At 42.7% G+C, this 17,245-nt stretch overlaps 1 protein-coding gene across 2 annotated transcripts; it reads left to right on the plus strand.

Moving 5' to 3' along the window:
* Nucleotides 1-4,420: 4,420 nt before the first annotated feature.
* HERPUD1 (homocysteine inducible ER protein with ubiquitin like domain 1) lies at nucleotides 4,421-16,311 on the plus strand. 2 transcript variants are annotated; one of them, XM_032486365.1, is made up of 8 exons: nucleotides 4,421-4,925; nucleotides 8,097-8,174; nucleotides 8,264-8,338; nucleotides 9,345-9,475; nucleotides 11,580-11,705; nucleotides 12,365-12,715; nucleotides 14,052-14,157; nucleotides 14,991-16,311. In XM_032486365.1, exons 1-8 carry the CDS (start codon nucleotides 4,785-4,787, stop codon nucleotides 15,153-15,155), a joined length of 1,173 nt encoding a protein of 390 aa, XP_032342256.1. In that variant the 5' UTR covers nucleotides 4,421-4,784; the 3' UTR covers nucleotides 15,156-16,311. The 2 variants fall into 2 exon arrangements, with proteins under 2 accessions (XP_032342256.1, XP_032342257.1); XM_032486366.1 differs by having other exon boundaries at nucleotides 4,675-4,925; nucleotides 8,267-8,338.
* Nucleotides 16,312-17,245: the final 934 nt, after the last annotated feature.

Here is a 17,245-nt window from a genome sequence, read left to right on the forward strand (position 1 = left end):
CCTCAGTACCAGTTAATTAAAAACTAAAAATTGCTGAGTTACTAGCTCTGTGCTACTTAAAACTCCCCGTGCCTCAGTTTCCCCAGCTGTAAGATGGCAATAATAAAAGCATTCTATGTCACAAGGTTGCTGTGAGGATTAAATGAATAAAGTCACTCAAGGTTTGTGAAGCTGCCTGACACGTGGTAAGCACTCCCCAGTGTTAGCCATTACCTCTAGTCATGAATCCGTCTTCGTTCCCAAGCCTCTTTCCCTCCTGCTTTATTTCTGTGATGTCTTTTTTTTTTTTTTTTTTTTTGTCATTTTCCCCCCTATATCTCCTTTTTGGATCTATCCTATTGCTGATGATACACATTTCCTCTTGAATGAACCACTCAGGTCTCCTGGCTCCAAGTCTCTCCCCCTCAAACCCAGTCTTTGTAATGGTGCAGGTCCATACTGACTCTGATCCCGTCCCTTCTACTGCTCAGAAACCTTAGCATCCACAAAATAAAGCCAACTCTCAGCAGGGAGCATGTGAAGTCTTCCTTGAGCTGGTCCTGGGAATTCTTTCCCATCTTACCTCTCACTGACATTATCATTATTATTATTTAAAAATTAACTCTATACTTACTGTCATACTTGCCAGTGGTTTCCAAACCTGGCCCTTGAATCAGTAATAATTTAGATGCCTCAGGTCTCATAGGCCTGACATGGGACCAGACACCTATTCTATTTTTTTTTTTAACATATTTACTGGGGTATAAAGTGTGTGCAGTAAAACACACATATCTTAAGTGCACAGCTGCATCTACTTTGAAAAATGCCTGTGCCTGTCTAAGCCATATTCTTACCCAGACAGAACATCACCACCCCAGAAATTTCCTTCATGCTTCCAGTGGTGTGTTGGTAAAAGTTTAACAACTGATTCCCCTGGGAGAGAAAAAGTTCCGCTTTATAGCGTTCACTGATCTCGGTGGTATAAATATCCCCACCATGGCCAGTTTCAAACTGTCAATGTGATGATGCTGAAAGCAGAGTCAGGAAGAGAGGCTCACCTTTGGTTCTTGTGAACCAGAACCAGCCAACCTCAGCACAGCATTGCCTACCCCTTCCAAGTCAGTCTCTGCCACCCCCATCCCCAGGCAACCACGCTTCTGTATTCTGTCTCCATAGATTCATTTTGCTTATTCTAGAGTTTCATACAAATGAAATCATGTAAGATGTACTCCTTCTGTCTGGTTCCTTTGCTCAGCACTGTTTTGAGATTCATCCATGCTGCTACATGTATGGTAGTTCATCTCTTTTTGTTACCCAGCAGTGTTCCACTGTAGAAATATACCACAGTTTATTTATCCAGTCTCCTGGTGATGGATACCTCAACTGTCTTTGATGTGCTCATGAATCAAGCTGCCGTCCACATTCTTACCCAAGTCTTTAATTTCTGTTGGGTAAATCCCTACAAGTGTAATATAACTGGGTTGTAGGGTAGGTGTGTGTTTAATTTTATGAAAACTGCCAGACTGATTTCCACGGGAGTTGTACCATTTTACCATCCTACCAGCCATGTGTGAGTTCTGATTGCTCTATATCTTTGTCAATACTTCTTGTTGTAAGAATCCTCACTTTAAAAAAGAGTTCCTTAGGTGATTTTGTTTCACAGCCAGGCTCGGGACCCTCTGGACCGGACTTCTTGCAGTTCCCTAAATGTTTAAGGCTAATATTGGTTAAGCTCTTACTAAGTGTCTGGATCTTCCCCAAGACCTTTAGTAATGTTCTATCATTTAACTATCACAACAATCCTGTGAAAGAGATACTATTATTCTTCCTATTTTGCAGATGAGGACAAAGGTACAGAGAGGTTGAGTAACTTGCCTAAGGTCACAGAGCTCATAAGGGGCACACATTGAGTTTGAAACAGGCAGTCTGGCTCTGGGCCCATCAGTTTAACCACTGAACTATACTTGCCTGTACAAATGGTGTCTACATGTAACCTATTGGGCTTAATCAATAATTGCTACCATTTTAATTTTTTTCAAATGCTTCAAAGTTGAGCACAAATTCCACCTCTTCCATCTAGTTTTCTCTGTTTCCCCCTCTTCTCCTCCTGCCTCTGTGTAATTCCTCAGTGTAATCATAAGTCCTTCAGAAATGTATGAGACTTTGGGGTTGTCTTTTATTTCTGTATTTTTGCACTGTCTTATCATATCTGTTATATTTGTAAGGTCACTGAGAACAGGGTCACCCCATGTTTATCTTTCTATTCCTGGCATATTGACTTGAATGTTTTTATAAATACAGTTGGACCTCTGTATCCATGGGTTCCACATCCACAGATTCAACCAACAGCAGACTGAAAATATTCTGCAGAAATCAGTTCCAGAAAGTTCCAAAAAGCAAAACTTAAATTTGCCATGTGGTGGCAACTATTTACATAGCATTTACATTGTATCAGGTATTATAAGTAATCTAGAGATGATTTAAAGTATATGGGAGGGTGTGCATTGGTTATATGCAAATACTATGCCATTTAATAGAAGAGATCTGAGCATCCAAGGATTTTGGTATTGGCAGGGGATGGTCCTGGACCCAGGACCCCATACATATGAGGGATGACTCTGTGCTATACACAGAATCACAAAAGTCCTTTAAAAGGAGTTGTCTTCTTGGGAGATAGTGCAAAAAGGAATCATAGTAACTGGACTGTCTTTTCCTTAGGGAAAAACACAACCTTTTACTTTCTTACTATTGAGTGAAAACAGATGTGCTGTTTTAAGGGGACCTGGTGTTTGTCACTGCAGACTGCAGGAAACCATTTTATATGACATACTTAATTTCCCAATGAGGCTGTTATCTCCTGTCTGGCTGCTTTCTCTAAAGCCTTTGCTTGCTTTATCTGGCCTGGCCACACTGGTCAGCCTTTATCTAGTTGCAAGACTACCAGCTCATAATCAGTCATTTCTTCCATCCAGATGTGTGGAAAAACAGGACCAGCTACATAATTTGTGGAACTCAGTGAAAAATGAAACTGCAGGGTTCATGTTCAAAATTTATTAAGAATTTTAGATGGTAACAGCAGAGTATTAAACCAAGAGTGGGGCCCCACAGGTCCCATACCCATGAAGCCAGCCCTGATGAAAAGGAACTGAGCCCTCCCCTGCAGACAAAAACCAATCATAGAAAGCTGAGCATGGGGGAAATGATCCATCTCACTTTTTAGTACAAAGACTGCTGAAAACTCCATGTTCTGTATTACATTAAGGGTGGTTGTTACGGATTGAATTGTGTCCTCCAAAAATATATTGAAGTCCTAACCCCCAGTACCTATGTATGTGACCGTATTTGGAGATTTAAGTTAAGATGAAGTCATTAGGGTAGACTCTAATCCAGTATGACTGGTGCCTTTATAAGAAGGGGGGAAATTGGGACACAGAGACAGACATGCATAAAGAGAAAGCGATGTGAAGGCAGGCACATGGGGGAACACCATGTGACTATGAAGGCAGAGATGGCGTGATGCAGCTACATACCGAGGAATGCCAAAGACTGACAGTAAACCACCAGAAGCTGCAGGAGAGGATGGAACAGATTCTCCCTCATAGCCCTCAGAAGGAACCAACCCTGCCCGACACCTTGATCTCAGACATCTAGCTTCTAGAGCTGTGAGACAACACATTTCTGTCGTTTAAGCCACCCAGTTTGTGGTTTTACATCCACCTACCGGACCAGGTGCCTCCTGTTACCCTCTTTGCCCTTGCCAAGCTCCTGCCACACCTGGCAAAAGCAGATGTCCCAACAGGATTGTACGAAGAATGGGGCCAGCATGATGTGTTTTGTTTTTCAAGACCTTTTTCCTACAAACGGAGGGAATGTCTATATCAGAGAAGACTTTGTGATCACATTTTAGGAACCTGAGGACCCTGCCTTCCTTATCTCAGCCCCAATTTAAAGGAAGCACCTTGTTAGCATCCTAAAAAGTGAGGCCCTTTTCAAGCGTCTCCCAGCTGGACTGCGGCCTGCTTGCCACTCATTAGGGTGACGTCCCACACGTGGAGGTGTAACGTTCAAGCCTGATACCATAGATGAATGGCAACAGCGGCCCTGACGCCTGTATCCTGAGCCCCAAGAACAGCCCTGTGTCTTCCTCACCCATCTTAAGGCACGTTGTGGGCGCCCTTCCGGGTGAGCTAGCAAGCCGAGTCCGCCCAGTTCTCTGAACTGAGGCTGGGGTGCGGGTGGGGAAGTCTCCCCTGGGGGGCCTGACGTCCCGGGCCACCCGGGGTAAAGGGAAGAAGTGGGGCTGGGGTCAAAAGGGCGGGGGATGCTGCTTTGTGAGGAAACAATTTGTAAAGGTTGCCAAATCGGGAGTCAGCCGGGTCGGCCCTCCCGAAAGCGCCTTGAGCAACCCAGGCCACGGAGCAAGCCACCGTCCTCACGGCCTAGGCGACCCGCGCGGGCCACACGCACCCAGCATGGCGGCCGAACCCGGACTGCGAGGCCGAAGCTGCGACTCGGGGTGACGCCACGGCAGCGGGTTGCATCAGCCCGCGTCCACGTGCTCAGCCCGCCCTTCCGCCCACGGAGCCGGGCGCCGATTGGGCCACGTTAGGGCAGGGGCGTCCATCTCAACCAATGGGCGGCAGCCACAGAGAGTTCTGTCTGCAGAGCCCGGGCGCGGGTTGCCTATAAAAAGTGACCCAGGCGGGGGCGCGCGCCCCAGGGACGCGAACGGTTGTTGCGGTGGTTGCGGCGGCTGCCGCCTGCCTGGCATCTGAGAGCGCAGCAGAGCCCACGGCGCCGCCGACATGGAGCCCGAGCCCGAGCCCGTCACGCTCCTGGTGAAGAGCCCCAACCAGCGCCACCGCGACTTGGAGCTGAGCGGCGACCGCAGCTGGAGCGTGGGCTGCCTCAAGGCCCATTTGAGCCGTGTCTACCCCGAGCGCCCGGTGAGAGTGGCCCCCGACTCCCACTGCCAGCCCCAGCCTTAGCCTTGGCTGTCATCCTCGCATCCCTCCTCGCGTTCCCCTAGGAATGCCACTTCCGCCTCCCCTTTCCATATAGCCTCTCTCTTCGCCGGCGGCCGGTGCTCCCTAGGTCCCTTCTCTCAGTCCTGTGGTCTCCCTCGCTTCCTGCCCTACCGCCCTAGGGCCCCCCTGCTCTGGCCCGGTGGCTGTCACTTCCTCCTCCTGGGCCACCATCGCCCCGCCTTTCTGACGGGTTGCTATCTCCTGTCACCTGGCTTCCTAATGTCCCCAAACCCTCACAGCTGTCACACTCCTGCAATACTTCTCCAGACCCCTTCGCCGTCCCCTGGATCTGTCTGCCAGCCTTAGCCAAGCCTTTGAAACAGCAGTTTGACCTTGGATGAGTCATTTCACCTTCCAAACCTTAATTTCCCCCAAACGTCAGGGTGACTTGGTGCTCCTCATCAGGATTGCATCCAGTGGATGGAAATAAGAAAACATAAATGCCGTGAAATGAGTTTTCTGAATGTAGTTTCTCACTGCGGAGAGGGGAGGGCAAGTGCCAATCTCCGGGCCAGTGGCTAGAGAAACATGGAGAGCGCCAAGACAGTGTGTACTTTAAGGTCCCACACCCAGGAGCAAGACGTGGCTCTTACCCTCCCTGTCCACCTTCCGCCCTGAGCCCCTCCCTGGGTGCTGGACTCTACCATATCTGCTTAGTCCCAGGGACCAATGAGCCTAGTACCCTTTCTGGTAAAGAGTGATTTGGAAGGGAAATAGAATCTTCTGGAGTCTGGGTTTTAAGAATTTGGTCTCTCAAATACGGAGACTTCCTGGCTTTGTTTTGGTTGACGCATCTGTCAGCATCACCCCTAGCTCCGCCCTCCCGTTCTACCACGTGATGGAGGCTGTGAGCTGGACCTTCCTGTATTTACTTTCTATTCTAATATTATGTAAGTGTCACCAGTGGGTTTTTTTGTTTGTTTTTTTTTTTTTTTTTTTTTTTAACTGCTCGCAAATGTACTTCTCCGTCAAACAGGAGAGGGCAGCAGGGCAGGACAAGATTGTGAAATTGTTCCTTCTTATTTGAAGAGTCGCCATGGTCGTAGCTCATGGGTCAGGTTGTTTTTATTCCATATTGGCAAGAATATAGACATGAGTTTCCCTTCTGAGTTGCTCTTTTGAAATTTGCCTGTTTATTTAAGAAGCTCCCATTCCTTTCGCATTCACCTGGACACTGTTTGCAATTTCACCATGGCTGCTTCCAAGAAACCAGGTGGCTATGCTGCTGTGAGGACAACTGTTAGGTGCACAAATTGGGGAAACATGTGTGGCCTCTAATTGCACCATTTGGTAAAAGGCAGTGTTTTGGAGGAGAACTTTCCTTTAGGGCTTCCTTGGGTGAGGAACATCACTCCTGTTAAGTCTAAAGATCCAAAGTTGTAAATAAAAGTTCTCACAGGTGTGTAAATTTGTGTTTAAAAATTATGGCTGAAGCACACTCATTTGCTTTTTTTTTTTTATTTTATTTATTTAGGTGGGGGGTTAATGTGGGTTTACTTACTTATTTTTAGAGGAGGTGCTGGGGTTTGAACCCAGGACCTCGTGCATGCTATACCTTTTCCCCTCACTTGCTTTCTAATGTGAGAAGCCTTACTTTATAATAGTTGTTTGCTTAATTTTTTTTTTTTCCAAATCAGCCTTTTTGGTAAAGACAATGTCAGTTCAGGCCTTTAACAGGCCTCAAATCCCAAGCACCTGTGATTTTCAAACCCTTTCTAGTGTGGACCTCTTTAATATAATGCAGGACCCCACCTATATGACAACATTTTACAAATCCACGTGTATAGCATTTACCTATAAAGTCAATCAGAACAATAATGAACACGGCATCCAATAATATATTTTAGTTTGTTATAGCTGCAGTGTCAAAAAATCCTGATTTATGCAGATAAATATATGCTGTTTTGTTAGCTTTTAACAGTTTGCTTTATATGCTCAGGCTACCTTGCAGGAGCAGCTTTATTCCAAATTTTCCATAATTGGTTATTCTGGCAAGAGCAGGTTGACAAGTTGGTGGTGAGCTCCAGTGTACTGATTTTGGTATATATCATTTGAAGCCATTATTTTTCAGTTCAGTTTTTAGATGAATTAAAAATGGATTTTAAAAGTGAGATTTGTGTAAAAGTGTGTAGCACCACTGTGATTTTAAAATCACTGGAATGTAGAAGAGGGTACTCTCTTTAGCAGCAGGCAACCTTGGACAAGTCAATTTTAGGCTTTCCCCCCTTAATTTAGGAGTAGTAAATCTCACCATCTCCTCTATAGCTGTATTTGTAATGTTGGGAAAAGGCTCTTTGAGGGCTTAAGTTTAGAATTGCTTCATGTTATCTTGAGACAATGCTAGGTGGTTTTAATGAAGGCTGACCTTGAAACTTTGAGTTTTCTCTGAAATGGAACAAGATTTTGAAGTTAGTTGCTTTAGGAGCCCCAAATAAAATTTGTGTTTTTAGTGGCAGGAAGCAATTTCCTTGGGAGTTAAGAAGTCAAGTAGGTTGCCATAGGTTTTGTGGACTGGAGATAATTTGAACCTTAAATTTATTTGCATGTTAGAGATCAGAGTTAAATACTTTCTAAATAAAGGTTTTGTATATGGGGCCTTTGAAAGAATGTTTTCCTATGATACTGGGGAAGAAACACATTTAAAGTACTTGTATGGGGGGAGGGTATAGCTCAGTGGTATATTATGTGCTTAGCACACATGAGGTCCTGGATTCAATCCCCAGTATTTCCATTAAAAAACTTCAAATAAATAAACCTAATTACATCCCCCCAGATAAAATTAAATTGAAAAAATAACAACAACAACAAAAAAATAAAGTACTTGTATAAAAGTTTCTTCTATAACTACTATGTATAAAATAGATTTTTAAAAAATTTCTGTATAGTGCAGGAAACTATATTCAATATCTTGTAGTTACCTGTAATGAAAAAGAATATGAAAACCAATGTATGTATGTATGTATATGTGTGACTGAAATTGACACATTATAACTGACTATACTTCAGCAAAACAAAAAACAGTTTCTTCTGTGTTTGGGAATTTGTCAGGGCTAAATGCTGACCTGTGCTCCTCTTTCTTTCCATGATAAGCGTCCAGAGGACCAGAGGTTAATTTACTCTGGGAAGCTGTTGTTGGATCACCAGTGTCTCAGGGACTTGCTTCCAAAGGTACATCACTTAACATATTAACTTTTGAATGTTTTTAATCACTAACCAGGTTGAATTCAGGTCCTAAAGTACCTCCTTATTACTTTTAGCAGGAAAAACGGCATGTTTTGCATCTGGTGTGCAGTGTGAAGAGTCCTTCAAAAATGACAGAAACTGACACAAAGGTATCTCTGCTTTTTCATGATTATAGCAATTTGTGTACTTCACACTCTGAAGGTCAAAATCAAGGATGTTGGATAAAACTCTTAAGAGAGTTTTTTTTATCACATATATTATAAATTTTATATTTTATATTATAAATATTCCCAGTGAGAGTCAAGAATAAAAAACTTACCAATACAAGTGACAGTTTACTATAAGATTAGTAGACTATTTCATCAGTGTTGTAGTGGAAAAGTGGAGTTCTGCATGACACTATTTTCTGGGACTTGATTTGACCTATAGTAGCTGTGTATCCAGATTACTGAACTAGCAAGGCACTTGTGAATTTAGAACATAATAAATTTCATCTAAGGAACCATTAACCTTTTATAAAGAGTGGAAAAGTTAATATCATTTCCTTTGGAAATTTTCGTTGTGATTATTTAGATAGGAAAAGGCCACAGTCTTTATCAAGTGATCGCTGAAGACTTGCTTATGTTAGATGGTCAGAATCCTTCATTTTTCATTTTATAATATTGATTCATATATACAGTATTAATATTCTAATGTGGTGATAGACTCTAAATTTGTATTATAGTTGTACATTTTGAAACATTTGAACATAGCCTAAGAACACAGCCCAAGTCCTTTAGGTTGCTGGCTGGGTTGTATTTATAAATCTTACTGGTCAAATTGAATTTCTTGATTTAGTAAATTAAACATAATAAAATGTAGAGAGCATATACAGGAAGCTTTCTCATCAATGATGACTTCATTGAAAGATTTTTGTGAAACTACAGTAGAGCTACTCTAGGAGAAAATACGAATATTTTTAGTATCCCTATATTGATACTGGGTTGAACAAATTTCAGAAAATTTTTTACACAACATTGCATCTATTTTATTTTATCAAGTTCGAAGGTCGGGCTGGGGGGACATAAGCCATTCACAGCAAAAGAATCCATGTAGCTTGATTTCAGACAGTTGCATCAGGCCCTTTGTTCTCATGTTCATGTTACACTTATTTAGGTTGCTGAATCCACAGAGCAGCCCGCTGGTCTTAATCAGGGACAGTATCCTGGGGATTCCTCAAGTGACAGTTTAAGGCAAAGGGAGGTTCTTCGGAACCCTTCTCCCTCTGGATGGGAGAACGTCTCAAGGTGAGTGTTATAATAAAGAACCAGGTTTAGACAACATGAATTTGCATCATTTGTATCAACTTAAGAATTAGATGTGTTTATACTGCATAGTCATGGAAATTTAAAATGTATAAAATTTTGCTTTATAAGGGTTTCACTTTAAAGATCTCACATATTTAACTTTTCTTAATTCATAGCCTTTTAGGAACATCTAAAAAGGGGCGATGCACGTATTGAAAATGTGGGCATTTCTCCTCCTACGTGGGTATGCTTCACATTGTGCTGACCTCATGATGGGGAATTAGTGCCACTGCAGGAAAACAGCTGTTGTAAATGTTGTGCAGCTGCTTTGCTGAGTGGCTTTGTGCTTTGTTGTAACAGTGGGTGACAAAGGTGAAGGGATTGTTTAAGAAATGCTCTGCCAAGAACTGTGTTGGTGGTGCTAGGAGGAAAGGTCATCGCTTTAGAACAATTAGAGCTTTTCTTTAGAGCAAAAGCCAGAAGTGACTAAATGCTGGGATATTTGGATTTCATAGCTTTTGGAACACCTGACTATGAAAATCCCATGGGAAAAAATAATTCATTAACTACGAGTTGAAACTGTTATTCCCCAATTCCCCTACCCTCCTTTTCCTAGTTGTTCTTAATACTTGACTGTTGATAAGTTAGGTGTTTGAGGAATGAAGAGTTGATTTTTTTCTTAATGGATATTTCAAATATACATGAAATTAGAGGGAACTGTATAATGAATCTCCATATAATGAACAGTGTTTTGCCATACTTGTTTCATTTATTCCTGCTTCCCTTTTTTTCTCTGAAATATTTAAAAGAAATTCCCAGATGTTATGTCAGTTCACGCCTATGTACTTCATTCAGGATATAACTCTAAAAACCTTTATTTATCTTGCATGTCTGCAGTGTCGTCATCATCAGAGCTAACAAAAGCACTTTATATTCTCTCGTTAACATGCACTGTATCTTTTCTAAATGATCAAAACCAGAATCATCCAAGATCTACTTGTATTAGAACACAATTTTAGAAATACTATGGGTATGGAATTTAGTTAAGAGACTATCAGCATATAAATTGGATAATTGAATTCATTATTGGATAGAAACGCTTAAAACTGCTTCCCTTTTTCTGGCTGTACAATTTGAGAATCGAGGCCCATATCTGACTATGTGAATTTCACCATAGTAAAATTTTATTGATTTCCTCCAGCAAATATTTATTGAACAGCCAGTGCATATAACTTGGGTTAAGGACATGAGCTGACCAGCAGAGATGCCCGCATACCCAACTCCTGATCCTTCTGCAGTTCTGTCAGTTTCAATTTTGTGAATTGATGCCAAAGCAATTCACTGTGTTGGGCTCACAAAGCCAAAGATGACTCTGACACACCCTGCCCTAGGCTCTGTTGAATAATAAAAGTATGAGTTTGGTGTCAAACTAACAGGTCTCAAATCCAGCCCTGATACTTACTAGCTTCAGTCACCTTGCCTTCCCTGAGCTGCCCTCGGGCTCTCCTCTGTAAAATGGTGAAGGTGGAGAGCTCCCTCCCTACAAGGTTGTTGGGGATCCAGTGAGGTAACAGCTGGCAGCCTGTCTAGGGCACAGGCGGTCGGTAAGCCTGCGTGGGTGATGCCACACATACCTCTGCCCCTGTATAGTTCAGACCTAGTGGTGAGGGAGAAATGGGTATTGGGAGGAGGCTGAATTTCCTGAAGAAAAGGCTTTGGGAAAGATGTGACTTCTCAGAGCTGCTCCTTAAAGGATGAGCAGTAGGTTTAAACCTCAGTAAGACTCGGTCAGAAATAAAGGTAGGAATCCACTTAGCCTGAAAAGGCTTGTTTGTACATCATGGTGATGACATGATGAGAATCCAGTGCCTGGCAAGGGCCCTTGTTTTCCCATGGGATCCAGACCATGGTAGGAGGGCTCTGTCCGTCAGGACTTTCTGTGCTCGTATTACACAGGTGCATCACACAGTAATCTGCATCTAACTGTCGTAAAGCCCAGGTTTCTGTCTCTTTGTTTCGAATTCTTGATTGTAATTTAAACTTAGTTTTCATTTATTCATACTAAACCAAGTCAAAATGAATATTTAAAAAAATCTTTTCATAGGCCTGAAGCTGGCCAGCCGGCGGCGTTCCAGGGCCTCGGGCCTGGTTTCTCAGGCTACACAACCTATGGGTGGCTGCAGCTCTCCTGGTTCCAGCAGATCTATGCACGGCAGTACTACATGCAGTAGTGAGTCTTTCCCCTCCACGCAGGGTGTGGCCAGGGCTCCTGGGAACTGCGGGAACTCACATCCCTGTTACCTGCAAAGTTAGCAATGGAGGGATGAGTGTATTTTCATCCGTTTCTGCGAGCCCTGTTCTGGCTGGTTCTGTAGGTGGAGCAGGGCGTAAATGATAACTACTAATTTGTACTGATGCGAGGGTGCTTAAGTCCGATACATAGTTTGATGACTTTATTTAGAATATGCTATTTCCTTTTCAATTTGTGATATCTTTAAAGTTTTGTCAAATTTTTTATTTTATTTTTGTGGAGTTACTGGGGATAGAACCCAGGACCTCATGGATGCTAAGCATGCACTCTACTGCTGAGCTATGCCCTCCCCCTTGTGAAAATTTTAATTTGCTACTGCACCATACTTTTATGGGTGGCCTTGATGTTTAATTCCAGATGAAATTTACCAGGTGGCTTCTCTTAGGAGCAGAAAAGGCATTTGCAGATATGACTATTAGTAAGGAAGTTCCTCACTAAGTTAAAGAAGAATCAAGTTTGTATGTACCTACTTACAATTCTTAATAGTAGAAGACCCCTGCATAAATGAGGTTATGAGAACTATAGTCTTCATGGTGCTTTGTTCTCAATAGCATCTGTCTCTGTCGTTTTTATTTTAGCTTAGCGGCCACTGCTGCATCCGGGGCTTTTGTCCCCTCACCAAGTGCACAAGAGATACCTGTGGTCTCTGCGCCTGCTCCAGCCCCTATCCACAACCAGTTTCCAGCTGAAAACCAGCCAGCCAATCAGAATGCTGCTCCTCAAGTCGTGGTTAATCCTGGGGCCAATCAGAATTTGCGGATGAATGCACAAGGTGGCCCTATTGTGGAAGAAGATGATGAGATAAATCGAGATTGGTTGGATTGGACCTATTCGGCAGCTACGTTTTCCGTTTTTCTCAGTATCCTCTACTTCTACTCTTCCCTGAGCAGATTCCTCATGGTCATGGGGGCCACCGTTGTCATGTACCTGTAAGCAGATGATTTTGTCTTCCTTTTTTTCCCCTTTTCTACAAATTACGCTATATGGTGACACAGACCAAGTACAGATTTTTCTTTTTTGAGCCGTCTCAGCCATTATGTAAGGAGATGTGTTTTTTAGTTTATGCTAGCATTTTTAATACAAGGGATTGATGGCTTAGTTATGACTTTGCCAAGAACGTGATTAATCCTGTGTTAATACAGGAGCAACGTTCTCTTCTTTTTCTCTAGATAAGGTATTTGCCAGGCTCGTGAACCACAATAAAACAGCTATACTGAGGCATGGAAAGGGAAATTGTATTTGTATTGAATAAGAACATACTTACCTTTCTCAGGCTACAGCTGCCTTCCAGGATAAAGGTCAGGCGCTCCTGTAGCATAGTCCTAAAGGGACAGGGAACCATCACAGATCTGGCATTTGGCTTTATCCACGGCTTAGAGCAGTGATTCTCAACCCAGAAGACTTTTCATCTCCCTCCACCACTCCCAAGACATTTGGCAGTGTTTGGAGACATTTTTGACTGTCAAAACTAGGGAGGTGGTTTTACTGGCATCTAGTTGGTAGAGGCCAGAGTTGCTGCTAAACCTCCTCCAGTGCGCAGGACAGCCCACCAGTAAATCTCCAGCCGATACGTCAGTGGTGCCGGAGTTGAGGAACCCTGGCCTAGAGTCGTATGTCCTTGTTTGTGCTGAAAACTGACAGAAGAAATTTTTCCTCTATAGGAAAAACGGATTTTTATTTTAGTTTTTAAAAATCTTGGAAAAGAAATATTTAGAATAATACATTAAATACTCATATCCAGTATTAATCATTGTTGATAAAATATTTTGTCATATTTGCTTCAATACTTGGATTCAAATGGATTTTCCAGATAAAACTTCTAGTTCTTTAAATTCCGTAGCCTCTAGAATCATATATTTAGGTGACCACATTTAGGTCTTATTAATATATTATTACATATATTCTCACAGCTGTGTGTGTGTGTTTCCCCTTCCTTTCTCTGCTCAGATTTTTAAGTGTAAGGTTTGGTTTAGATGAGCAAGTATTTACTGAGCACATACTATGTGCCAGGAGCCGTTCATGTTGCTGGGCACATGATACTGAATAAAACGTAGTTTCCACAGTGAACGTCAGGAACGTTACAGGCCAGTGAGAAGGTCTAGGAGCCGGCGGGGTGGAATGTCTCTGCACGTGGGCCTGACTGCCAGCTTCTCATCAGGTGCTGCTCTCATTAGAGGAGGGGAGCAAGCGGGGGGAACCCTTCAGTTCTTGAACAAATCTCACTCTGACGTTCGCTAAGATGGACTTCATGTGCTTCCTTTGAAGGCATCACATTGGGTGGTTTCCCTTTCGACAGAGGCCAGTTCAGAACTTCCCGAATGATGGCCCCCTCCGTGAAGCTGTAAATCAGGACCCCAACAATAACCTACAGGTATGGGGCTTCCGATGGAGCCCAGTGAGCTTGGCGTGAAGTGCCTGGCCCCCAAATCCTTAATCTTTAGATGTCCAGCCTCATGGTTTACCATTAGGCTAAATATTAACCTAAATATCTCAAGATTTTTTTCAAAATATATTCTTAGAGCAAGTAGCTATTTTAAACCATTGTAAGATAAAATCTATCAGGTATTTTTGTCGTGTGGCAATTTGCATTTTGGCATATATAAATAATGGTTTTTTTAAACTCACTATTTTCAGTGTTCATGCTCTGTAACAGTGTGCTATACCATGGAAACTGCGAATGGATAGTTATTCTAATTAAGGATTAGGAACATAAGCCTGTCTCACTTACAGAAATAAATTTCCTGGAAAATAACACAGAAAAAGAATTTTTATGAGGCACTTTAATGCACAATCCTAAAGGATACTCTTTTTAATATAAAGTGTCACCCTGGTGTCTATTTTTAGAACCATGGGCTTCCATTTTTAGTTTTTTAACTGGAACACTGCCAAAATTAGAAAAATATCCACACTTAATGAAGTGGCTCACTCAATTACTAGTTTAATAGTAGTTGAAGATCTGGTTACTTCATTTGTTCTGATCCTTGCTGCCAGGAATAGTGAGAACTGTGAGGCCGTCTCCAGCACGGCTGTGCTCTGGAGGCCTGGGAAGGGCTCCATCCGGTCCAGGACATCATTCCCTGGGGTCCTGCCTGCCTGGCTTGGTGTAGGGGGCATGGGGCCAGGGACTCACTCTGCCCTTTCCTAACGTTGTTTGGTGCTTGTCAAGGTCCTAATTGTTTTCTTGTTGTGTTTCATTACTTATAGGAAGGCCCTGATCCTGAAACTGATGACCCTAACCACCTTCCTCCAGACAGGGACGTCCTGGATGACGAGCAGACCAGCCCTTCATTTATGAGCACAGCCTGGCTCGTCTTTAAGACTTTCTTTGCCTCTCTTCTACCAGAAGGCCCCCCAGCCATAGCAAACTGATGGTGTTTGCTCTCTGGCTTCTGGATGCTTTGACAGGCATGGACTGGATCATCTGACTCCAGCTAGATTTCCTTACCTGGACATGGCAATGACACAGAATTAGCAAAAGAATCAACAAAGAGGATGATAATGCTTTTGTGATGAAGCAAAAGCAGAAAGTAAGACGTGAAGCCATGATACAAATTGATGAACAAAAAATGCCTAAGGCTTCTCATGTCTTTATTCTGAAGAGCTTTAATATATACTGTTGTAGTTTAATAGACATTGTAAGTAGAAGACATTAATGTCGCATGTTTATGCCTGAGGAACTTTTCCAGATTTGTGTGTCTGCATGCGTGTTTGTACATAGATGTCATAGATGCAGAAATGGTTCTGCTGGTACGATTTGATTCCTGTTGGAATGTTTAAATTACACTAAGTGTACTACTTTATATAATCAATGAAATTGCTAGACATGTTTTAGCAGGACTTTTCTAGGAAAGACTTATGTATAATTGCTTTTTAAAATGCAGTGCTTTACTTTAAACCAAGGGGAACTTTGCAGAGGTGAAAGCCTTTGCTGGGTTTTCTGTTCAATAAAGTTTTACTATGAACGACCCAGGCAGAAACTCCTGTCATCTTAGCAGTTGACTCTGTGTCTGTCGTCACTGGTCAACCATCGGTTGAATTGCTAATTTTTGAGTAACCTGAATGTTTTGCTTCATTTTTATAATAGGACTGTTTGTACTGATGCAGAATAATAAGGTAAGGCCATGAAACTTTTTATTTACTAAGTTTATACTTGTGTTTGCCCCCATTTCCTGATTTAAACAGTACTGGCTTGTGTTGTACGCCATCAAATTACCCCCGATTCAAAGTTAGTGGCGTTAAGTACCTTCCAGGTTGGCAATTCTGCAGTAGTCTCACCTGCTCAAATGTCATGCTTTTTGTAAGCTTTTGGACTTTAATCCTTCCTTCAAGTATTATTTTTGAGACTAATCTTAAAAGCAAAGTTCTGTGTATTTTTCACATGCGTGATGCTGTAGGTAGAAAGCTGAAGTCCTGGGAATGTTGTCAGCAAAGTAAATCAGCTTCTTGTGTCATGGTTGTGATCATTTAAGTGAATCATGAAACATCATTGACATCAAATAAACATTCACTGAACAATTCATAGCCAGATGCTGGGTGGATACAAAGTTATTTTATGTGTGGTTGTGCAGTAAAAAGCCAACTAAGATAATTTTGTAAGGAGTTAAATGGTGGAGAATTTCAAATAACATCGTACCTCCAGAACAAAGGAAGGACCAGAAGGGAGTGACTGTTGACTAGTTATGAAGGCAGTATTGGCTTGAGGGAAGAAGTGACGTGAGACTGCAGGTTTTAGAGTTCCACGAGTGGGGAAGTAGGTGATGGAAAGAGTCTGAGGAGCTGGAGAGAAGGGTCACAGCAGATGCAAAAGTGCAGAGATGAGACTTGCTCCTCCTGCCACAAAGCTGGATTCCTGGTGTGCTTGGAGATTTATGACAGTGGTCATTAAGAGTTGTTAAGAGGCCTTCTTAGAGTCTCAGGTAGAGAAGCCTGTTGTTCCCAGAGGTGCCCGTCTGCTGCTTCTGAAGGAGGGGGCCTCTCTCCCTGTGGTGTCAGGTGGCGTCCATCAAACTCCAGACTCCATGGGCCCAAAATAGTTCCCGAAAGGTGCCCCTGAGGACAGCTGACAAGGGTTCAGATTGTCCCAAGCCCCACTGGGACAAGGAGGGAGCCTTCAGACAGCACCTAAGCCTGAAGATGGCTGACCGGCGGGAGCCATGGCAGAAATGTCAGTTCTTCCACAACAGTGATAAATGTAGTATAAGAATGCACTATGTACCACTATTAATACTTAGCGTGAGGGCTGCTGTGGTGGGGAAAGCCAAGTGGAAGTCACTAGCATGCCTCTAACTAGGAAAATGGTCAATCAAAAGCAATACCACATCCCTAGAGGGATTTTTGAGGTCAGTGCAACCTCCAGGGACTTGAAAGATGCAGGGGTGGTGATTCCCACATGGCCATTCAACTCTCCTGTTTGGCCTGCATAGAAGATAGGTGGTGAGAATGACAGTAGATGATCATAA

The sequence above is a fragment of the Camelus ferus genome, chromosome 9 (genome assembly GCF_009834535.1).
Source record: "Camelus ferus isolate YT-003-E chromosome 9, BCGSAC_Cfer_1.0, whole genome shotgun sequence".
Taxonomy (NCBI): Eukaryota; Metazoa; Chordata; class Mammalia; order Artiodactyla; family Camelidae; genus Camelus; species Camelus ferus.

What these genes read in the sequence shown, in the direction of transcription:
- HERPUD1 (XM_032486365.1), top strand. Translation starts at nt 4,785, where the DNA reads ATGGAGCCCGAGCCCGAGCCCGTCACGCTCCTGGTGAAGAGCCCCAAC. An exon ending in CGGCAGTACTACATGCAGTA is followed by an intron (nt 11,706 to 12,364) that starts GTGAGTCTTTCC and finishes TTTTTATTTTAG; the next exon opens with CTTAGCGGCCACTGCTGCAT. An exon ending in ACCCCAACAATAACCTACAG is followed by an intron (nt 14,158 to 14,990) that starts GTATGGGGCTTC and finishes CATTACTTATAG; the next exon opens with GAAGGCCCTGATCCTGAAAC.